Below are 24,697 nucleotides of genomic sequence, written 5' to 3' on the forward strand. Positions count from 1 at the left end.
CCCAGAAGACAGCTTTTCTGTCCCTGCCAGGGCCTGAATGCCACACACAGACTTCCTTTCACATTTCTATTGCTTTTAAACTGTGTGTATGGTTTCTCTCCCCTTTTCTCAGAGGGAGAGCTTGCTTTGTCTTGAAGAAAGTTGTAGAAACCCATTCTTAACTCAAGATTGCTAACTGCAGAATCTTTTTCTTTTGCTAACTTTGCTGAAAAGATTTCCTTATCACCTGCAACTATGTACGGGAGGTTAAGAAAACAAAAACTTACCGGGGTAACAGCTGCACAGTGAAAATAAACTGGCTCGGGCATGGTAGCCGGGAGCTTCACCCACTGAAAAGTCTGCAGATTCAACTTCCAGATATCTCCCAGGATCACTTCTCCGTTATAGCCCCCGCAAATAAACACATCTGTCAAGAAAAGAGAGACCCCAGATTACACAAAAGAAAAGAGACACGGCAACAGCATGTTTCGTAGCAGATCACCCGGCGAGCTGACAGGGGACCAGTTCTGTGCATCTCCTCCAGCACAGATGACTGTGGCTGGGTGGTCCTCTCCGGCTGCTGTCATGTCCCTCAGTAAAGTACGGACACTGTGCTGGGATCTTTGCTAGCACTAGGGATGCAAGTCTCTAAGCAGGCTCCATGTCTGGGTCCTCAAATCCAAATACCTGTAGGTACCTGGCACAGGAAGTGAATGAACAAGAAGGTCCAGGGAAAATAAGCCAACAGGAGCGCACACACTCTAAAGGGGGAGATGGTGATGCAGCGCCAGCTGACTGATACCATGTGGAACTTAAGGCCCACAACAGCCAGATCTTCTGATTTTTCCACAGAAGCTGGAAATCTGGATTTTTTTTTTCTCCTAAGGGAAACATTTTGATTTTTAAGTGTTATCTGCTAATCCAAAAAAATTTAAGACACATACGAGCCAGACACAACATAACTGCAGGCCACCAGTTTGCAAATTCTTCTTTCAAATAATGTTCTAGAAAGGATGGATATTTGTCTGCCCATAAAGACAAATGTCCTTTATGCAGACATTTAACCTGAGGAGAAACATTCACTGCAATGTTCAGTTCGGAGGTATAAAAGTGGTTCTTCCAAGCTTTCTTTAGCCAAAGGAGGACAGTGTGACGTCCCATTTGATCTACACAGTTCTTTCTTTCAACCTTCCCCAAAATCAAAGGTTTTTCATCATTGTTGTTGTTTTGTTTTTGTAAAGTTAGATAGTTATAACTGGTCAGCTTGTAACATTCAAATGAAATGCCCCAAACTAAGACTGAATTCCACTGGTACGGTATCCGGCCTCAATGGATCAAATGAGATGTCTTCATTCAGGTCTAGGTCAAGCTCTAGCCAATACTTAATTAAACTATAAAACACACTGGAAACTTTTTTGGCTAAGATTCAAGAAAAGTTTAGCGCCAAGGCAAAGTATAGCTTTGCTTCCTCGAGAGGCAAAGCTGAACAATGCCACGATCTACACATCTTATCCAGAAAGCAGAAGCATCATAAAAAGCAGCTTTGTACTGGAGATGGCAGCATAATCCTAGTTAAATCCCAACTAAACTGCTGAAAGGATATGGGCTCTCAAACTCACTTATACACACCTTCCCCCCAGGAAAAATGGAAGAGGGTGTACCAAACTATAAAATAAGCTGTAAATTAGAAGACAGGAGGGTTGTCCAAAGAGGAGTCATTTATAACACTCGGACGAGGTAGGCACAGCTGCTTTGGGAAGCCATACAATGCCTCTGTTGTAATACAGCCAAAGAATGAGCTAAGAGTCCTATTTGGCATCAGACAGAGCACAGAATAAACTTTATGAAATACCACTCTGAAGGAGTTACTGTAATTTTAATACTATGTCCACCGAGGTCTTAATTATATGTCAAGATTATCAGTATTACCCACCATAACCACAGACAGCTTTGGGGTGGGGTGCTGAAAGGTCAGCCCTTATAAGAAAAGCTTATTTATTGCCAGTCTTTGAGTTCTCTAGTAACTGAGGGAACCCAGACACCCCACTCATGTACCTGATGAAAACCACTAAAAGAAGCATAACTTTACGGATTTCTCTTGAGTTTAAACTATAAGAAATAGACTCTTCTCAAAATTATGCCCTTTATATACACATAAAGACATTCTCAGTACATACAATTATAAAAACGGAACTAGAATGTTCTTTAGAAACCTTACCATTTTTTATTTGAACACAACTGTGACATCTTCGGGCTGCAGGAAATCCTGCCAAACACATAATAAACACAGAAATTCCATTATTCACAGAAAAACTAAGACTAACGCTGATGTGCCATGGTGAAAGACACACTAGGAATAACTCTTAAATACTTAAAACAAGCCCATTGTTGCATTAAGCAAACACTGACTGGTCCTTCCAATCCTTCCTTATTTCACACTAAAATAAAGCCATCCAAGTCTCACTGTAACCGTACAGCATTCAGGTGCCAGGGGAACAAAACGGGATGGCAGGGCAAGGAGTTACTAGTGGCTTTTCCAAGTCCTTTTACCCACAAAAAGATGGGTGGATCTTGATTCAAGTGTCTGCTTCCTAACCCACCCACATTTCCCTGTTCCCACAGAATGCAACAATCCCCATTAAAAGTCTCTGCACAATTACAGAGGAAGAATAATAATTGGACCAGCATAACGTATTTTACTTGTCATATAACTCAATAAGAGTACTTTCCCCCCTTCAAAACAAGTAAAAATTAAAATACATTTATTAAAGATAAGTGAATCAATATTTTAAATTTACCTATTTTTTCATGGGGTTTTGTGGCAATTTCCTCCCATGCGTTCGTTTCAAGGTTGTAGGCATGGATCTTGGGGAGGAAAAAAAAAAAGAAAGAAGAATCACACACGTAATTTTAGCTAGCCTGAAAACCGGATTTTTTAATAACAGCCTATACAAACACGTATTCTTAGTTGGAAAGTCTTCATTTCTTTTGCCTTTCCCCAATCTTCCCTAACTCCAAAAGAAGGCAAAACATTAAATGATACAGTTGAAAGTTAAACAGATATAGGATTCCAATTTTTTTTAATCACAGAAAAAAAAGAAAACAGTTGAAATTCTGCAACTGTCACATTTTTTACAAAAAACATTTATCATTTTTATACCAGAAAGTAAGTAAGTGTTGCTAAGAAAATATGAGAATGCAGTTTTGACAAAACTTGAAAAAGACCAATAAAGTGCCAAAACAGCCCTGGGGCTCTGTAGCCTAATCTAGATTTCTCCTGGGAGATGTTGATTTAGCAAAGCCACAGGAGTGGATGAATAAAAACCCATCAGAGCGCAGCTTCCTACAGATGCATAGTCCTAGACCTGCAAAGTTCTTTCTAGATACACAGCACTGACGATGACAGAGCTGTGACATCCTGAGCATCGTGGTTCCAGTTCTCATTAGTTTCTCCATACGAGCTACTATCACTTCCCCCATCCAGCTTATGCGGGGATAATTTTCATGTATTTTCAGAGTGTGCTCGATACAATGGTCAACTGGAAAGCATATCAGGGACAAAGTTTGGCCATATGTTATAAAGAGCATGTAACACAAAACAGGTGTTAAGGGGCACCTGGGTGGCTCAGTGGGTTAAGCCTCTGCCTTCGGCTCAGGTCGTGATCTCAGGGTCCTGGGATTGAGTCCCGCATTGGGCTCTCTGCTTGGCAGGGAGCCTGCTTCCTCCTCTTTCTCTCTGCCTGCCTCTCTGCCTACTTGTGATCTCTCTTTGTCAAATAAATAAATAAAATCTTTAAAAAAAAAAACAAAACAGGTGTTAAGAAACTGTTCCAAAATTCAAGTATCTATAGTCAGAGAATTATCTTACTTAGTATGAAACATGCCTCTCTCTGTCCTTTTCTCTCTCATTATTATTATTTTTAAATATACCTTGTTTAAGGAATAAGCTGTCCAGGAAGTACCACCTCCCAAGATGTAAATCCTCTGCCCATCATGTGCAATTTCATGTCTGTATCTGAAAACATACATGGAATCTGTTTATAATGAAGTGAAAAATGATCTACCTAAGATTTTGCCATAAGGCTTTTGTTGGATAATTATTCATAGTAATAAATTGTTAGAAACAATCTAAGTGTTTAACAATAGTGAATTGGTTAAATGAATTACAAAATAACATAAAATGGATTAGCTTGCAACCAGTAAGAATGTAGGCAGAGAGGACAGTTAATATATCAAGAACTTCTTTCCATGTCATTAACTGAAGAAAAAAAAAAAAGTTATGTAAGAGCAGATAGGCTCTAATCCCATGAAAAATTTATACATACACAAATATGCAGAGAAAATGACTACAGAGATAGATCCAAAATGTTAACCCTGGCTATCTCTAGATTTATATTTTATTTTTTCATTTTCTTCATTTTACTTGTCTTTTCCAGATTTTCTAAAATCTTTTTGTGATAACTTTGTATAAGGGGGAAATTATTACAGAGATTTTAAAAAGTGATCTGTCTACATTTCATTAGAAACCCCACAGTATGGACTTTCAAATTAAGATACTTATTTAATAGATACAAAAAATATAAGAAAAATTCTGCCACATAGAACTGTGATTATAATGTGAAACACCTACCAGGACTTTTATCCAAGCAGTCTAGCTAGAAGCTGAAACAATTTATAATGTGTCCATAAAATGATTTAAGAAGGCAACCATGTGAAAATGCTTTGAAAACTTAATCTATTTCCTCCTTTCCCTGAAGGCCCTGGTGCTGATAAAATAAATTACATCAAAATTATTCCAGCAGCAGCCCACCCCCCTGAGTTCTCACATGGTAGCTCTGCAAACATCAGCCCACTGCCATACTACAACAAAGATAAAGCCTTCCTTAGAACCTCTAGGCCATTTTGTTTAAAGGAAACGAAGAGATAACTGGATTCATCTAAACAAAGTGAATAAAAAAGTATTTACTGTCTTTGCTTTTAAACTGGAGAGGAAAAAAGTATTTCACAGAGTTTAATTCTAAGAGGCAAGTCCTAGCAGGAAAGAAAAGTGAAAGACATAGGACTGCTCCCAGAAGGTGGCTAGGAGCACCCTGTGATGTCTGCATGCTTAACAGGGCACTTGAAATGAAGGTCCTCCCCTCCTCTCAACCACCCATCCAATCACCACCACCACCCCCAATCAATATTCACTGAGTACCACTATGGGAATTGAGTGCCACAGGCTCTCTGGGTATACAAGCTTGAGCAAATGAGCCAAACAATCCCAAAACGCAAGTTAAGAAGGCGAATCAAAAAGTAACTAGAAAGTGATTGTTTTCTGTAATATGGTATTTAATTACATTTGCTACCACTGGTTTCTTCTTCAAAGTGTTTCTATCTTCCTAATGCAGGAAAAAATGGATTATAAAAGGAAATACTATGAGAAAAAAAATCTATGGTTAAGGGGGAAATATCATTCCTTAACCAGACAACTTTTCTTTAATGCTGAACTGGGATCTACCAGCCAGTTGGCTATTTTAACCAGGCTGTAAGAGTCTTCGTCAAATCGTATTAGCAGTATTCAGAAAAAAGTCAAACTTAGCAAAAAAGAATAAATATGCTTTGATCCCAGAGCCTCACCTCTCTTCTGGCAGATCACAGGACAGGTTGTTTGGTTTCAGTTGTGTCCACTCTCTCGTATTGAGATCTAGTTTGTGCAGATCTGTGCTGTAAATGTAGCCAGTTGTCCCTCCAAAAACATAGAGGGAGCCATTGATGATCGCCATGGCCTGGAGGGCAAGGAAAGGTGAATACTATTGATTCATTAACGCCTGATTGAAGAATACAAACGTATTCAATACCCCAAAATGAGACTTCATGAAATTCTCTTCTACTTTTTAACCTTCTAAAATAGCAGACCTTTAAAAGATTATAGATTTGGGGGGAACCGAGGTGGCTCAGTCAGTTGAGCATCTGACTCTTGATTTAGGCTTAGGTCATGTCATGGTCCTGGGATCAAGCTCCATGTCATTGTGCTCCCTGCTCAGTGGGGAGTCTGCTTGTCCTTTTACCTCTGCTCCTCCCCCAACTCAGGCTCTTTCCCTCTCTCACTCAAATAAATGAATAAAAAATAAAAATTTTTTAATAGATTTGATTTATTTGACAAAGAGAGACACAGTGAGAGAGGGAACACAAACAGGGGGAGTGGGAGAGGGAGAAACAGGCTTCCTGCCGAGCAGGGGGGCCAATGCGGGGACTTGATCCCAGGACCCTGGGATCATGCCCTGAGCTGAAGGCAGACACTTAACGACAGAGCCACCCAGATGCCCCTAAAAAATAAAATCTTTAAAAAATATACCTAAAAATAAACAAATAAATAAAAGATTAACGATTTTTAGAGAACCCAGGGATTATTTCTAGAAGGGTAAAGCTTTGGGGTGCCTGGGTGGTGCAGTTGGTTAAGTGTCCCGCTCTTGGTTTTCACTGCGGCCATGATCTCAGGGTTGTTAGATCAAGCCCTGCATTGGGCTGCTCAGCATGGAGTCTGCTTATGACTCTCTCTCCCTCTTCCTCTGCCCCCTCCCCACCACATGCACTCTCTCTCTCTCAACCTAATATATAAATAAACAAATCTTTAAAAAGAAAGAAAAGTCAAGAAAGAAAGGTAAAGCTTTGCTCAACTACAAAGCAGTTCTACCTAGATAGGCAAGAGGACTGGATATCATTTAGGGGTCCTGGCCAACCAAAGAATGTATACATGATGGACATGAACATTTCCACACAAAGCTGCTTCTCTTTCTAAGCAGTGTTAAAAAAGACGCTCTCAGGAAGAAGAAGCAGATATGAAAATAAGGCACCAGAACCCCTTAAGTAAAATGTCTAAAGTTGGTAGTCCTAAAAATGTCACATTTTCCACCAGACTCCCGTCAGCATAAATTCCGCTTTTGTTATGGTCATTTCTCAGAGTTTTAATGCCTCCTCCAGTGGAATAGAGTTATCCAGTATGTACCTCTACACATAGCTCAGGAGGTATTTATTATCAGTACTAATGTTGGCCAGTTGAAAAAGAAGCTAAAGATGCTTTTAAGTTTAGCCCATTACTCTCCAAGGGTCGCCGATGTTGGAGGGTCGCTCCCTATCTTTTTGGATAGAACTTTTCAGATCTAAGGTTTGAAGCACTGGAATCTTAACTAGAAACTAATGTCCACATAACCTGTGTTTTAGCTCAGATTAACCTGTATTAAGTCCCTTCCAAGTGCAGATATTATCTACTCTACTACTTAGGTCAGAAAGCTCTCCAAAGAATATCATTTTAGAGATGACAGCACCTTGACCATATGTAGAGCCCAAAGTCATTGGGGGTGGGAGTAGAGGCAGGGTGCATCCTGACATTTAAAATACTTCTGTAGAGGGGCGCCCAGGTGGCTCAGTCAGTTAAGCGGCTGCCTTTGGATCATGATCCCAGGGTCCTGGGATTGAATCCCGAATTGGGCTCCCTGCTCAGCAGGGAGTCTGCTTCTCTCCTGACCCTCTCCCTGCTCATGCTTTCTCCGTCTTCTCCCAAATAAATAAATAAAATATTAAAAAAAAATACTTCTGGGGTGCCTGGGTGGTTCAGTGGGTTAAGCCTCTGCCTTCGGCTCAGGTCATGATCCCAGGATGCTGGGATCAAGCCCGGCATCAGGCTCTCTGCTCAGCAGGGAGCCTGCTTCCTCCTCTCTCTCTGCCTACCTCTCTGCCTACTTGTGATCTTTCTCTCTGTCCAATAAATAAATAAAATCTTTAAAAAAAAAATACTTCTGTATAGATCTAGCTCATGATCCCAAATTGGATTAGAAATAAAGAGTGAGGGAAAAAAGGAAAGGAGGTAAAAAACCAGATCTGCAAATTATGACTTCACATCAGAACTGAAAAATCAGGGGGCGCCTGAGTGGCTCAGTCAGTTGAGCACCTGATTCTTGGTTTCAACTCAGGCCACGATCTCAGGGTCTTGAGATCAAGCCCTATGTGGTGTTGCATTCAGTGGGGAATCTGCTGGAGGATTCTCTCTCTCCCTCTGCCCTCCCCCCACTCATGTGTGTGCTCTTTTTCAAATAAATAAATTAAGGAAAACAAAAACCCTAGGGACCTGGTGGCTCAGTCGGTCATGGGATCCTGGGATCGAGCCCCTTGCTGGGGAGACTGCTTCTCCCTCTGCCTCTTCCCCTCCCACAGACTCATGCTCTCACTCATCTCTCAAATAAATAAATAAAATCTTCTTGAAAAAATGAACTGAAAAATCAAATATTAAACTGAATTCATTCTCTGTTTAAAAAAAAAAGTAGTAACAAATATTCTGACATTGTCCCTAGAACTAGAAAGATCTGCACTAATAAATCCACCATGATTGGCCACAGATTGGTACCTGTCCATATATACGGCTGGGTTTCTTCCCCCGACAGCTGAGTAAAGCCCATCTCTTATACTTCACGTTACACACATGGACGTCATTGCCGTTGCTCTCACCGAACGGGATGCCTGTACCTCCAAACACCAACAGGTTGTTTCCATGCAGCACAACTGGGGAAGGAGACGCACATGTCCATTATGTACTGGCTACCTGTGGTCTGTTCCCATGTAAACCCAGAACAAGAGAGACTAAAAAAATGTCTGCTTTAATGTTCTCTCAGAAGGTAACTCAAACCACTGACATCTAACTACTATAAAGTTCTGCAGGAAAAGGCTTACTTCAAACTGTACAGACTAAACCATAAGGCCAGCTCGTTGTTAGGTATGTGACACATATTCAGTACGTGTTTGTGGAGTTCCTGAAATACTGCGTCTAACACTACTGGAGGACATGAACTATGGCACACCACTGTCACTGAAGACAGTTCAAGTATGCAGCAAAGCAGAGGAAATGAAGTATCATCTTTGCCTCAGCAAAGACCCAGCAGGACGCTGGATGAAGGGATAAAAGGATCATTCTGTTCTTGCCAGGGGAATGAATGATCTCTACTTTTAAATTATGCTTCTGTCACCTTAATCCTTCACCAGATAAAAAGAAACACCAGTATCCTGCTGGTAACTTTGGTGTTCTCTATATTTCTTCTGTTCCTGCCATCACATGCACACACGCATGCACACACACACGCATGCACACACATTCTTTCTCTAACAAGTACCCCACAAATCATGCTACTATTTTACCTCAATGGCATTTTAAGAAATCAATTGTTCAGCTGATATAGTTTGAGAGCCAGCATGGCCGTGGAGCCGCAAGAGCCAGGTTTCAATTCTTGTATGACTTCAGTAAAGTCCCTTAAGGCCCCTCTAACATCCTGTTTTCCATTTGTACAACGGCAATAATTCTAGTAAGTGCATCACAGAAATGCTGTGAGGTAAACGGATACTACGTGTGGAATACGTTGCTCAGAAGCTACTATCGTCATTATAAACCCCCTCTGTTGATCCTCTACTACATTTTACTTAGCCTGTATCTGCTACTTTCTATTGAACCCTCTGAAATATTACTAATCCCATTTTACAAGTAAGGAACTTGAACATAAGAATCATCAAGCAAGGAAACGGTATACAGCTAGATTCAAACTCAGGACTAGTCTCCCAAGTGATTCTGAATCACCATGCTGCATTATTACCACAGTAGCAAGTCTATCCCTTAACAGGGTTTAATCGTATGACAGTATTATTACAAATTATTAACAAGAACCATGTGACACTGACCTGTCCTCACAGACATTTCATAAAGTCAAAAGTTCAGAACTACTTGCACTCACGTGACATAGATGCCAATTCCCGGGGCATGTAGCCATCTGTGCCCATCTGGTGCCATACTCCTGTAGCAAAATGATACCTCCAAAGCTCCCTGAAGAGAGGATAGTCTTCATTATCTGGCCCTCCAGATTCATCATAATCTGGGTTATAACCTCCAAACACATAGAGGTTGGTATTATCTGCCACACAACGATGTCCACTTCGTGCTGGTGGAGGTCTGTGGCCTAGGAGAGAAGAAGACGGTTTTCCACAGATGGCCAAGCAGATTAAAAGCACAAACAAATTTGGTCACAATCATTTTAGCTTTAAGAGGGAATCAGGGAAAATTTATAAAATTGATTTACTTTTTATTTGCTTAGGTTATTTTTTACATTCACACACGGCTACTTAAGTTTTTAAGGAGCTAGTCTCCATTTCTATTTCATACAACTAACTTTCAGATTTTGGTCACTGTGAAAAGTTTTTTTCCAAGGGAGGTAAAATAGCATTATAAACTCAAAAAAATGATTGACAACTTGAAATTTTCAAGAAGGAGGAGGGGTTTAATAAGCAAAAAGCTAACAGGACAAATTTTCTTATTTCCTTAGAGGAGAACAAAAACACAGGCCAACTAAATTAAACTGAAAATATTAGAGAACTACGTAAATATAATCACAAATGTGAATGAGTCATGTATAAATAAAAATACACACACATAAAACCTATGATTTGTCCACACTATATAATTATACACTTAAAAAGAAATCTGGCTTTCAAAGAGTTATAGAAAGATTTAGAATTAAATACCACTCCAGACAGTATGGCAGTTAACAAAAAATATCCTTATAGTTATCTCAAAGAGCATCTTTCATCCTACTGAGAGCTTTACTAAGAAAAGCTATTTCTACAGTTTATATTTGAAAGCTAACTGAAGTTTAAATTGCATCAACTAGTTCACTAAAAACTACTTTAAGATTAGAGTAAAAAACCCTAAATTTTTAGATTATTTCTATTATCCTTACAATTTTTTATACCAGTCTACACAAACCCTTACATAGCTACAGAACCAAAGATGCTTAAATCCATACTGAATGGAATAAAAAGCCACAACAGTTGTCGGTCACCCTAAAGACTTACCTACTTTCCTATACTAGGAATAGATACTAGTATAATGTTAATTAATATTTAGGATGATGCTGGACACCTAACAAACATATTATATTAAAAAAAAACACTTATTACCAACCTAACATAGGCCTTATGTATTTTGTTAATCAAAATCTCACTTCCTGGGGTATAAATTCAAATAAGAACAGAAAAGAAGTTGCAGCTATCTAGAGAAACTAAAAAACAAATAAACCACGAATCAATCACTGAATCCCTCAACTCTGACCTGTCAGTCCTGTCTGAGAATCTTTGAGGACTCCTTCCTGCTCAAGTACAGTTTTCAACTCACAATTTAGAGCCTTTCACAACATAACTTTGGCCTGATAGCTCACACTTCTGCCTAAGTTTGTCTCTCTGCTTATAAAGGCAAGTCCTTCCCTTAGCCCTTGGCCTGGTCTCCTACCCTACCCTTCAATGCCTACTTGTGGAAATGCCTCCAAATCCAGTCCTTACAGCTTTCTCATCGTTTAACCCTAGGGCCCTTAAAGTTCAATACCCTGAGATTCAAATAAGAGGATATACACTCACAGCAAGATTATTATACCATATCTATGTAAATACATGAATATAATATTAGGCAAACTATAATCAGTTAGAAAATTTACTCATAAGCTGTGATTTACCTCAACTGAAGAACTAAATTTCCTTTTCTAGGAATCTCGAAACATAGAAAGTGTGGTGTGGGAAGAAAAAGCAAAAGCTCCTACAGATGTCTAGATTTGAATCCAGGTTTCTAACTGCTACCTTGAGCAAGTCACTGACCCTCACTGTATCTCAGCTTCCTCATCTGTATAAGGGGATATTATGCCTGTACCTCACAGATTTTTCAGACTTCTATTAAAATGCTTATTGGCTTATATATTAATCGTTCCAAGTGTGTGAACTATTTGAAGAAAGAAGAATGTACTTGCATTCACCTTTCTAGTACCAAGCCCAAGACACACAAAAAATACTAAACAAAAATTTACAAATTTTTCTCTACTCATTTTGTTAACATTTGTTTTTCTTCTCCAAATAGGTTAGAACCTCCTCAAAGGCAAAGATCATGTATAACAATTGTCCTGTATTACCCGTAACACCTGAAACCAGTGGAGTGATATAAAAGACACTAGGAGACAGGGCACCTGGGTGGCTCAGTTGGTTAAGTGACAGCCTTCGGCTCAGGTCATGATCCCGGAGTCCCAGGATTGAGTCCCACATCAGGCTCCTAGCTCCAAGGGGAGTTTGCTTCTCCCTCTGATCTTCTCCCCTCTCGTGCTCTCTCTCACTCCCTCTCTCAATAAAAATAAAATCTTAAAAAAAGAAAAAAGACACTAGGAGTTTCATGATTCTAGTTTCAGGTTAAAGTAAACAGTGACAGGGATGATCAAAATAGTGTATAGCTCCCAATGGACTTTGATATCATCATGATCACCTGAAATCACACACGATTTCAGGGGCAGGGGTTGGATTATGCAATGGTCTTCTCAAAACAGAAATGCTTCTAAAAATTAGTGAGACAAATATAAAGAAAAAACAAAACAGAGTTGTTGTGGTCAATAGATGGGAAGTTTGAGAATCTTTATAACGTCATATGCTTTACTCCCTGACGTCAACAGATACTTTTCTAAAACTGCTTTTGGACAAATATTTGAAAAGACATACACTATATTCTAGGATTTTCTCTCTATAATTTTCCACTATGAGTTACTTGACAACTATTTTTGTGACAAATATAACTCAAATGGATTAAAGGTTGAGGAGTTAGTGAAAAGATGGTCTCATATTTATTCACTCATTCACTCATTCATTAAGCCAAAAATATTACTGGATACTTGCTATGTACCAGGTACTGCCTAAGGTGCTGGGGATACAGTGATAGGACCACTATCATTTCAGTCCTCTAGAGCTTAAAGTCTAGTCCTGCACTTTCAATGCAGTAGCCACTAACCATGTATTAATGCTGAGCATTTGAAGTGAGGATGGTCCAGAATGAGATAGGATTTCAATGTAAAATACCCACTGGATTTCAAAGACTTAGTATCCAAAAATGAATACAGAATTACTAATTTTTGTATTGAATGTATGTTGAAATGTATTTTTGATGACCTGAGTTAAATAGAAGTATTAAAATTAATGCCACCTTTTACTTTTTTAATGTGACTACTGGAAATTTTTCAATTTGTGGCTCAGGAAACATTTCTATTGAACAGGGCTGGTCTGACTCAGTTGCTGGCTTTTGTAATCCCATTATCTATGCAAATTAAACTGCTGGGTAAAGAGAACCTGATCATTGTTTGATAAATATTAAACATGCTGTCAAGAAGTCTGATAGCTGGGAGTAAAAGGTAACTCTTCTTTCTCTTGGGTCAGTAACTAGAGATTTCTTTGTACATATTTATAGCCCAAGAGTGACTAACATATCAGAAAGTCAAATTTTACTTTGAATAAATCATGGGAATTTGTCAGGGCTAATGCCATGGAGACTAAGCACTTATTTTCACCATGTGGGATACAGCACAGGTTCATCAGCCTTGACCAAAATAAAATTGGGTTTTAGATTGTTAAATAGTTCTCTGAATCCTCCCCCAAACTCTCCACGTGCAAATCCCACTTTCCTAAAAATGACTTGCTACTAATAAAATTACCCTTTGAATTAGGTTACCTAATTCAGAAACTTCCACTAGAAAATGTAAAAAACTCAAGCGTAAAAAAGTCAAAAATTAAAACTGAACTAGTATGCAGAGGTGACTCCCAATATCCACAAGGCAACATCCAGCTAAGGCAGCGTGTACCTATGATGTCTGAACCATCTTCTCTTCTGTGGGCTCACCTCGTCACAAACACTTGCTCTTTAACCCAGGGCAGAAGCAAGAGCTCGTGGTAACCAGGGAAATGGGCTTTAGTTTCTACTCCAGCCCAAAGGAAGAGAGAAGCTAGCTGCCCAACATTAAGGTGACAGATGATTAGCCAGATTAGTCAATGTTTTCACCATTACAGTATTTTAACAAAGCTTCCTTTACATATGTTCACATGCAAATGTCTGAGTACTTCTGCGTCAAAGGAATATATGCTTTAAAGTGTTACAGATGCAATGTGACAGAGCCATATTGCTCTCCAAAGAGACTGGAACAATTATAATCCCAAATGATTTCTGGAAGTGCTTATTTCTTCACAGTCTCTTTAACCTCTCTCCTGTGTGCCCATCGGAAGGGTACAAATTAGGGTCAGGTATCTGTATTTCCCTGATTTTTTACTAGTGCACATGTTAACCGGCCCATTTATATTTCTTCTGTGGGGAGCTGCCTAATCATACCCCTTGCCAACTTTTCTATCTACCTAGTTGTTATGTTACAGATTTGTAGAAATTATTTATTTATAATATTTCTTTAATCCAACCTGCTACTTGTCTTAATTTTATCTTTTAATGTATGGAAGTTTTTGTGTTACTGAATCTCTCAATCTTTTAATAAAGGTTCCTTTGCAAAAAAAAAAAAAAAAGAAAAGAAAAGAAAAGAAAAAAGACTGCTTTATATCTCATTTATCTCTGAATCATAAAATTATAAAAATATTTTCATTTAGTTCTAGTAATTTTACAGATTTTTTTTTAATACTCAGAAACTGAATACATCCAGAACTTTATTTTTGTGTACTATATGAGGTAGGGCTCTAATTTTCCTCCCAAAATGGATAGGCTTTTGCCATCAAACCACTTTTGGAAAGCCATCTCTTCTATACTGAATTGAAATGCCAACTTTATCACACACTAAATTGACATGTTCTAGAGTAGAATTAGGAAAATCCAAATATCCAGGTCTAATCACAAACTTGGACACAAAATCTATTACTTTTTAAGAATGCACACAACTGGGGCACCTGGGTGGCATAGTTGGTTAAGCATCCAACCCTTGATTTTGGCTCAGGTCCTGATCTTAGGGTTGTGAGATAGAGCCCCATGACCGGCTCCACGTTCAGCACAGAACCTGCTTGGGAATCTCCCTCTCGCTTCCTCTCTCAAATAAATAAATAAATCTTTAAAAAAAAAAAAAAAAGAGTGCACACAATCAATATAAAGCAAAATCACAGAATCTTAAATGCAAAAGCTTGCAAGTAAAATAGCATATAACATTTATTGCTTAGTAAATTTATTACTTACAAGATGTAGCCACCTCTAAATATTATATTAATTTGTGGGGAGGCCATTAAAAAAAAAAAAAACCTTTACTGCTGAAAGTATTAGCTAGTTATAAATATCAAATAGCCTAAGGATAGATTTCGTTTCATTTAACTGGTCACTTTTTTCCAAATATGACACTTTCCATTACCTCTACCAGAGAAGACAGGTCTTCTATTTTATATCTGGAAAACTGGACTGGAAAGCCAAGGAGGACTGAGCCAGCTGGCTCCTGCCCCTGACCAGCAAGGAGACCTTTTTACTACTCCCAGAGTCCAAGCTGTTCAGGCAAAAGCAATCTATTCATACCAGCAAGCATCATTACATAGTTATATATGCATTTTCTACCAGAGGAACTCCGTACCCTGTATGAGATGCTTATGTAAAGATCTGGCTTCTCAGGGCAGATAATGTTAGTGTAGAAGATAGCAGCAATAAAACAAATCTGCTTTGACAGACTCTGGTGTTATGATGAGTTCATTTCAAGTACTGAGCACAGCATACTTGAGGTAGTTGTTACACTGTACCTAGTTATATATCATCATTGGCTTCTGGGCTCCATTCAGTTCCACCAACTCTGCTATTTATCAACTCCTATACCATTATCACACTGTTTTAATTATGATAGCTTTGAAGTATCTTCTCAATATCCAGTAGAACAAATTCCTCTTTCTGTTACTTTTTCAAAGAACTTCTGGGCTGTTTTTCTCCATCTACGCTTGCAATCAATTTTGGAGTCAAGTTTGTTAAAAACAAAACAAAACAAAACACCCCACAAATCTAAGAAGTCCCTTGAGGGATACCGAGGTGGCTCAGTTTTTTAAGTGTCTGCCTTTGGCTCAGGTCATGATCCCAGGATCCTGGGATCGAGTCCCACATGGGGCTCCCTGCTCAGCAGGGAGTCTGCTTCTCCCTCTGCCTGCCACTCCCCTTGCTTGTGCTCACTTGCTCACTTGCTGACAAATAAATAAATGAAATCTTAAAAAAAAAAAAAGTCCCTTGATATAAGACATCATCTTATCCAGGTGATCAAAATTAATGTCATCATAACAGGAAAAATCAACACCATCTGCAAGGGACATGAACACAACATTACTTCAGGGTGGGGGCTGTGGGGTGGCTCAGTCAGCTAAGCATCCGACTCTTTGATTTTTGGCTCAGGTCATGATCTCAGGGTTGTGAGATCGAGCCCTGGGTGGGGATGCACGCTGGCCGTGGAGCCTGCTTAAGATTCCCGCTCTCCTTCTCTCTCTGCCCCTCCTTGTTTGAACTTTCTCTTTAAAAAAAAAAAAAAAAAGACTTCAGCATTCCTACCAAAAATACATAAGCTGAATGTAATCATGAAAAAAATATGAGACAAACACAAACTAAGTGATATGCCACAATATAACTAGTCTATAATGTTGAAAAATATCAATGTCAAAGCTAAAGATATATGAAAACTGAATGCAACACATGATTTAGCATTTTCTTTTACTACAAAGGACATCATTGGAATAACTGGCAAACTCTAAAGGTAATGTCTGTAAATCAGATACTGGTGTTAATTTTATCCATTCCTTATAGTGTTAATAGTAGTAATTTCCTATTTTGGATACTTGTTCTGCAGTCAAAGAGAATATTTGTTTTCCAGGGACACTAAAGTATTTAGGGGTAACAGGGCATCATGTCTATAGCTTACCCTCAAATGGCTCAAACAAAAACAATATACATGTGTATACATATACATGTGTCATATATGCATAGAAAGAGGGGGTAAAAGGGGAGAGGAGAGGAGAGGGAAGAGAAGAGAGGGACCAGGATCAAGCAAATGTGATCAAATGTTAACATTTGGAGAATCTGGGCAAATGGTATAGAATTTTTTATCATTCTTGTTGCTTCTCTGTTGAGTCTGAAATTATGTCATGAAGGAACATAGTCTCTAGCCATTTATCCTCATCTTTTTTGATAACCATCAGTACAGATTCATTGTTTTCTTGTTTTTTATTTCTAAGTACTTTATAATTTTCCATACAATGGTGAATGGGTATCTTTTTTGTTCTATTTTTTAATTGGTTGTTGTTAATATAGACAGAAGTAATTTATCTTTGCAAGTTCAAATTTTATCTGGTCAACTGTCTGAATTCCGGTATTAGTTATCATTAATTATCTCAGATTTTACAGTAGACAATCATGTACGTGTTATTAATGACAACTTTCAGCTCTTTCTTTCCAATACATGTACTTTTATGTTTTTCCTTGTCTTCTATGGTATTGGTTGAAACCTCTAGAACAAGGTTGAAGAGTGGAGATGATAGTGGGCATTTTGTCTTTTTTTTTTTAAAAAGATTTTATTTATTTATTTGACATACAGAGATCACAAGTAGGCAGAGAGGCAGGCAGAGAGAGAGAGAGAGAAGGGGAAGCAGGCTCCTTGCTAAGCAGAGAGCCTGATGTGGGGCTCGATCCCAGGACCTTGAGATCATGACCTGAGCCGAAGGCAGAGGCTTTCACCCACTGAGCCACCCAGGCAGTGGGCATTTTGTCTTATTTTCATTTTAAATTGGTAATGTTTTACCATAATGTAAAATATTTGCAATTGGTTTCTTATACATAGCCTATACAATAAATTTTCCTTTATTCTTGGCTGCCTGCCAATTTTTTCCTTACCAGGACTGGGTATGGTTTTTTAAAAATTAAATTTTTATTGAAATGGAAAATACAGAAAACTTCATATAGGAGTATAGCTTGGTGCATTTTAACAAAATGAACACACTGAGAATCAAATTTTATTAAACTTTTTTGATATCAAGAAAATCTTGTTGGTTTTCGACTTCTCTGATTTTGCTGAAATAATTAAGCTTTCTTATTTTTCTTTCCTTTTCTCCTAGGAAGATCTACATCCCATTACCTCTAATATTTTTTTAAAACCAACAAACTTGTGGCACCTGAGTGGCTCAGTCAGTTAAACAGCCGACTCCTCATTTTGGCTCAGGTTATGATCTCAGGGCCCGGGGATCAAGCCTTGGCTTCCCAGCTCCTCAGTCAGCAGGGAGTCCACCTGAGGATTCTCTCTCTCCCTCTGCTCCTCTGCCACTCCCAAGCACCTGTGACTTCCCTCTCTTTCTCTTTAATAAATCTTTTTAAAAACCATAAGCTTTTGTTTTCCCAACAATATTAAGAATAAACCACATATAGGCGCAACTGGGTGGGTCAGTCGGTTAAGCGACTGACTTGTGACTTCTGCTCAGGTCATGATCTCGTGGTGTTGAAATCAATCCCCTCATGCGGCTCCTGGGGCTCCATGCTAGGCTGTGGAGACTGCTTAAGATTCTCTCTCTCCCTCTACCCCTCTCAACCTTCCCCCCAGGCTCCCGAACTCACATCCTCTCTCCCTCAAAAAATAAACAAATAAACAAGTCAACCAACAAACCAACTACATACAGAAAGAAACTTGGCTATTAACAGTGATTACTTCTGGAGAGGGGAATAAAGTGAAGAGTAAAGATGTGAAGGGGGACCTTTGCTTTTTTAATTTAACATTGTTGTGAAATATAACACATGTACAGGAACACCTATAACTATAAATGTATAGCTGAACAAATTACAAAAAAGGCAATCATCACTCAGGTCAAAATACTGAATACTGCCAGCACCCAGATGCCCCCTTACCTGCTCCTTTTGGCCACAACTCCCTGCAACCCACCTCTTTCACTTCTAGAGGAAGAACACATTCCCTATTTTTATAGCAATCATAAAACTTGCTTTCTTTTAATAGCTTTATCATACCTAAGTTTGTGTCCCTAAACAATATTGTTTATTTTGGCCTAGTTTTGAAGTGTATTTTAGTAGAATGATAGAGTATATATTCTTTCTGGGCTCTTTCATTCATAATTATGTTTGTGAGATTCATTCACGTTGTTGGGAATGAAGTGGCCTGTTCATTTCCATTGTCAAATAGTATTTCTTTGTATGAATATATACCACGATTTATCTATTCTACGTTGCATGAATAGACATTTTGGGCTGTTTCAAATTAGTGACTCTTAATGCTGCTATAAATATTTTTGTACATGTTTTCAGGTGCACAGGGACCCACATTTGTTGGCTATAAAATCCAGAAAGGTAATTTGTGAGTCACAATATATGGAAATCTTTACCTTTGCTAGAAAAGTTCAAACTGTTTACAAAATACTTATTATTGGTATTGTCAATCTTTTTAATTAAGCAATTCCTACCCATTTGTATACCTGTTTCATTGTGGTTTTAATAGGCATTTGTCTCATTACTGAGACTGGTCAACTAGATTTTTTTCTTTTGAGAAATATCTGCTCAAGCCTTTAATACATTCTTCTATTGAGATGTCTTTTTCTTACTAATCTGTTCAAATTTGTTATATACAGATAAGGACATTCATTTTTCACTCTATGTATTTCCATATTATTTGAATTTAAATAAACCCGTATTACACCTGTAAATTCTGAAACAAAAAATAAGATGATCTTAAGCAGTTTTACTTTCTCCCTACCCCCAATTTGTTTAAATCATCTGAAATGCTGCACAATGTTACTTATATCTATATATACACACATATAAATACACACACACATATGTATTTATATTATTCTGTATTTTTAGTTACAGAATGCTATATATATAAAATATACATATACACACATTTATTTCTGTATTTTTATAAATCTTTTCTTAACAATTAAACTTGGGCTTCCCAGTCCCTCTATTTGGATGCAACTCTTAAAGTTTCACTGGTTTCTTTCCACACCATAGCTTCCTATATCCCAATCTTCCTCTTTCTTGGACTTGTTTTCATTTTACTGGGAGTATCTCTTCAAAGTAATTTTCTCAAAAAGGATATGTGTTGTAAACTTTCGGACTTCTCATTTATTTTTACCCCCACTTAAACACTAGTGAGGGTGGGTACAGAGTTCTGTTCAAAATAATTTTCTCTCAGGGGGTGCCTGGGTGGTTCAGTCATTAAGCGTCTGCCTTCAGCTCAGGTCACAATCCCGGGGTCCTGGGATTGAGCCCTGCATCAGGCTCCCTGCTCGGAGGGAAGCCTGCTTCTCCCTTTCCCACTCCCCCTGCTTGTGTTCCCTCTCTCGCTGTGTCTCCCTCTGTCAAATAAACAAATAAAATCTTTAAAAAATAGTAATTTTCTCTCAGAATACCGAAGGTACTTATCTTCTAGCAAATCATGTTGCAGGTGAGAAATCCAACACCAGTCTGATTCTTAGTCTTGGTCTAAGACTAAGAAAATGTAAACAATTTTCTGTCCCTGGAATCATAGGAGTTCACCAATGTATAGACAGATGCTTTTGTTTTTGTGTTCTTCCTGCCTGTTCCTTGGTGGGCCCTTTATACTTGAAAAGTTAGTCTTTGTTCAGTATAGGGAAATATTCTGTGTTTCCTTATTTTCTCCTTTCCACTATCTGATATTTCCTTCTGTAATCCCATGATATGGAGAGTGGAACACTGAGATTTATCCTCAAAGTATGAATTTCTCTCATGTATTTTCTCTTTTGGTCTTCTTGCTTTATGGTCTCTATATTGCCTCTTTCTTATTTTCCTTAGAATTGGTCTTAAGCTTGTCTTTTAATACTCAAACTACATTTTTATGTCAGCAATCAAGACTTCAACACAGAAATAATTCTTTTTTTTTTAAGATTTTATTTATTTATTTGACAGAGAGGTCACAAGCAGGCAGAGAGGCAGGCAGAGAGAGAAGGGGAAGCAGGCTCCCTGCTGAGCAGAGAGCCCGGATGCGGGGCTCGATCCCAGGACCCTGAGATCATTATCTGAGCTGAAGGCGGAGGCTTAACCCACTGAACCACCCAGGCGCCCCCAGAAATAATTCTTTAATCATTCACTTTTCTCCATGGCAGTTGGTTTTTTATTTATGGATCCAATTCACTCTTGATTCTGAGGAAATCTCCTATGATCAGATCTTCTCAAAGTTCCATCCTGCTTCCTCCTGTTCTGTTTCCCCCATGGTCAGGTATTTCATTTGTTCATCTTAGTCATCCCTTTTTCACATCTAATCTCCCTCAGATGTCTGATGGGCCTTGACCACCTATTTTTATTAATAAATGAAGGACTACATTGGTTGGTAATTGTGAGAGACAAGGATTTCCTCAACAGTTGTAGTACTTTGTCTCCAAACCTCCAAATGGGAGGTCCCTCTCATGGTGGGCCTCTGCAGGTAGGTGGTAGACTGACAGACAGGTTGCCCTTTAGAAGGAGAGAAAAGGTGAGTAGCTTTGCCTTGGTATTGCCCAAATGAGAAAGGCTGTGTTTTGATGGTATGGTCCTTTAATGTACACCACACCTTGATGGAGCTCCCTTTCTTTTCCTGTCCTTGTTACACCTCCCTCATCCAAAGTTCTGCTTTGTGCCCCCACTCTCTCTCCAATCCCAGTCCATGTGAACGTAGCCTGCTCAGCCTTCCCCAGAGCAAATCCCCTAACTCTGACTGAGCAGCTGTCCTCATAGCTTTATCCTAGGAACTAATGCTCTTGCCAAAGCTCTTTGTGTGAAGAGAGAGAAGTAAGGGAAATAACTGTTTTGGAGGAAGACCCTTAATTATTTGCCTTGATGTTCCACTCTTCCTATACCTGCTCCCTATTCCCATACTTGCTGACACTGGGCCTGGAGTTTCAGGAAGGAGGCCCTACTAAGAATTCTCTGACTTGCAGCGTGCAGAAGGAACACCTACTTTGGGTTCCATTTTGCTCTGTTCTGGTTTCTCAATCAGTATAATTCCAACTGCTTTCTATTGCCCTGAAATTCCTTAGACTTTCTGGCATTATAAAATAATAATGAAAGCAGCTAAGATTAATTCAACATTGGCTAAATGTAAAAAAAAGTGCTTTGCACATAATATCTCTCTTGATCTCACAGTAACCCTAGGAGGCAGGTACTACCATCATCATCCTTATTTTACAGATGAGGAAATTGAAGGAAAAAAAAAAAAAAGAGTAAGGAACTTGCCCAAAGTCACACAGTTGGTAAACAGTAGAGCCTGGATTCAGACATAGATAATCTGGCTTCAAAGCTTTCCTTTTCTACAATTATGATTTGTTATTTTTCTTATGTTTACTTTGTCTTTTGCAATGATATTAAGAAGCAGGGAAACATAAATGGGTACATTTAGGCCATCATTTTGTAATGGAAACCCACTGTTTTTATTATACCAGTATTGTTTCACACCACATTTTTAATTGCTTTATGAGAAATGAGAAATAGCTTTAAGAGAAAATGCAGGATCTAGTGAAGGAATCCAGTGACAGAAAATGAGCCCTTTGAAACTATTTAAATCAGAATCAACAGAGGTAATGTACTGGATTCCCAAAATGAGAGTCTTAAAAGTGGCAATTTCAAAAGCATAGATTCTTTTTAATCTAAGAAAACAATAAACACCAGCATTTTTGTGTTCTCAACAACTCATTAGCTTACTGTCACACCACCAGAGAGAAGTTGAGAGCATATGAAAATTTTAGTCCCATCCTATTCCCTGACAGTGGCCTTTTAAATAATTGAGTTGGGGGATGCCTGGGTGGCTCAGTAGGTTAAGCAACTGCCTTCAGCTCAGGTCATGATCCTGGAGTCCCAGGATGGAGTCCCACATCAGGCTTCCCGTCTGCTTCTCACTCTGACCTCTCCCTGGTCTCTCTTTTTTTTTTTTTTTTGACCTCTCCCTTCTCATGTGCTCTCTCTCTCTCAATCTCTCTCTCTCAAATAAATAAATAAATCTTTAAAAAAAAATAATTCAGCTGGACTGAAATAGACATGATATACCTACCACAGGTACTGTGCTACAGACTGGAGATAAAGAAATGAAAGGCACTGTCCCACTACCCCTGCCCTTACAGAGCTTACAGTCTAATGGCAGGCATAGACAAGGAAACCAACAACTATAATTCAGTGTGATAAGTGCTATGATATAGGCAGGTACACCAAGGGTGGGATCAGAACAGAGATAGGCCTTCCAAGGTGATTTCCCTGGAAATAACTCTTACACTGAGGGTTCAAGGATACATTATTATTGGTTTGAGGAGATTGTAAACTGAATGTATCATGTTTTCTCTCAAATCTGCCCCACTATCCACCTATATAACACATTTAAAGAGCACAACAGTCCACACAGAACGCTCCTCCTCTTCAATATTAGCCAAATCAATCAAGTCTCATCAAATTCTTCTCTCTTATATTTAAAATCAACTCCCTACCCTCTGCCTTCACTGCAGCCTCTATCACTGCTCACCTCGATAACTAAAATAACCTCATAGCTGGTCTTTCCATTAAATCTCTTCACTGGTTAAAAAAACAAAATGATTCTGAAAACTCCCCTTGGGTGGTACCCCCACCACTTGATCTGGGCCTTCTCCAGCTTCTTCTCTCCATACTCTTTCCCACTATGTTGAACTCCCTACAGTTCTCTGAGAGTCTGTGCTCCATTTTGCCTAACTTCCTTTACTTAAGCTATGTGGTCCCCATGATTGAGATGTTCTAACCCTCCCTTGCTCATTAACACCTACTCAGCCTTTAAGTACATCTCCTCTGAAGTCATCCGGCTGGCCACTCCTCTCCTTGCTCCCCACAAGTTGAGTCAGGTACCTATTTTGTGTAATCCCATACCATACTACCTCATCAGGACACTTATCACAAAGAATTACACTCAAATTATTTTCTGTAATTGCTCCTTTATCTGATTCTATATTATCTAGATATTGAGCCAGTATACTGCCTGTTGCACAGGAAGCAATCAAGAAATACTAAAAGAATGAAAGAATGAACGAACGAACGAAGAGAATTAAGTCTGTGAAAGCTGATGAGAGAACCAAAGGAGATAATGGAGAGAAGGACAGAACGTTAGAGTAATACCCACCTCTAGTGGGTAGGAAGTAAGAAGCTAGTGAGGGAAACAGAATGAACAATCAAAGTGAAGAAGAAAACATCTAGGATTGTACAGTAAAGTAACCCAAAAGAAGAAGGAAATTTAAGAGGTGCAGGTGGTCAACAGCAGCAAACACTACAAACAGGTCAAAGAAGGCGAGAACTAAGACAAGACCACTGACTTAGAGGCAGTCACTGGTGACTGATGATGGTGATGCTGGGTTTACCCCCGCCTCCCTCAGCACTGGCAGAGACATCTTCCTCAGCCATTGTTGGAGGCAAGTTAGGGCTAACAAAATAATCAAAGGTGTGCAACTTACCTGTGCTAATCTCTTTTTTCCATTATTAAAAAATTGATAAATAGAATATTCAAAAGAAAATAAAATCTCACATCCAGATAATGATGCTATTTCACTGCTTTCTTTGTTTTTTTACATTTATAGTTGTACAAAATTGGTACTACATTAAATTCTACATCCTAATTAAGCAATTTCTTAATTGTACTTAAATTTAGTCAGCCTGAGTTAGCTTTCTCATTGTAAAACAATAAATTAGCATTCTAGTTCATAAATGGAAAAAAAAGTTATAGAATTTGATGTGCCTACTTGGCCATGTATGCACAATGGGTCATGCCACATAATACTAAAATTATATCTTCTTAATTTGTATCAATAAAATTATTATTTATTCTAAAAGATAGCACACCACCCTAAGTATCTTATCCTGACCCATTTAGTCTAGATTTTATTCTTTCCATGCTGTGGAACATGGCGC

The 24,697-nt window shown here is 38.6% G+C and overlaps 1 protein-coding gene across 3 annotated transcripts in view; it reads right to left on the reverse strand.

Annotated features, from left to right (window-relative positions):
* KLHDC10 (kelch domain containing 10) overlaps positions 1 to 24,697 on the reverse strand; it is a 58,678-nt gene that overhangs the window by 999 nt on the left and 32,982 nt on the right. For all 3 annotated transcript variants that reach the window (XM_032869253.1, XM_032869256.1, XM_032869257.1), the window contains 7 exons: positions 9,735 to 9,956; positions 8,363 to 8,517; positions 5,599 to 5,747; positions 3,910 to 3,994; positions 2,778 to 2,844; positions 2,198 to 2,245; positions 267 to 406 (listed from right to left, as the gene is read on the reverse strand). In XM_032869253.1, coding sequence (XP_032725144.1) covers positions 267 to 406; positions 2,198 to 2,245; positions 2,778 to 2,844; positions 3,910 to 3,994; positions 5,599 to 5,747; positions 8,363 to 8,517; positions 9,735 to 9,956 — 866 coding nt within the window. The remainder of the gene's footprint in view (positions 1 to 266; positions 407 to 2,197; positions 2,246 to 2,777; positions 2,845 to 3,909; positions 3,995 to 5,598; positions 5,748 to 8,362; positions 8,518 to 9,734; positions 9,957 to 24,697) is intronic.

This window comes from Lontra canadensis, unplaced genomic scaffold, assembly GCF_010015895.1.
Source record: "Lontra canadensis isolate GAN:19392208 unplaced genomic scaffold, GSC_riverotter_1.0 scaffold2, whole genome shotgun sequence".
Taxonomy (NCBI): Eukaryota; Metazoa; Chordata; class Mammalia; order Carnivora; family Mustelidae; genus Lontra; species Lontra canadensis.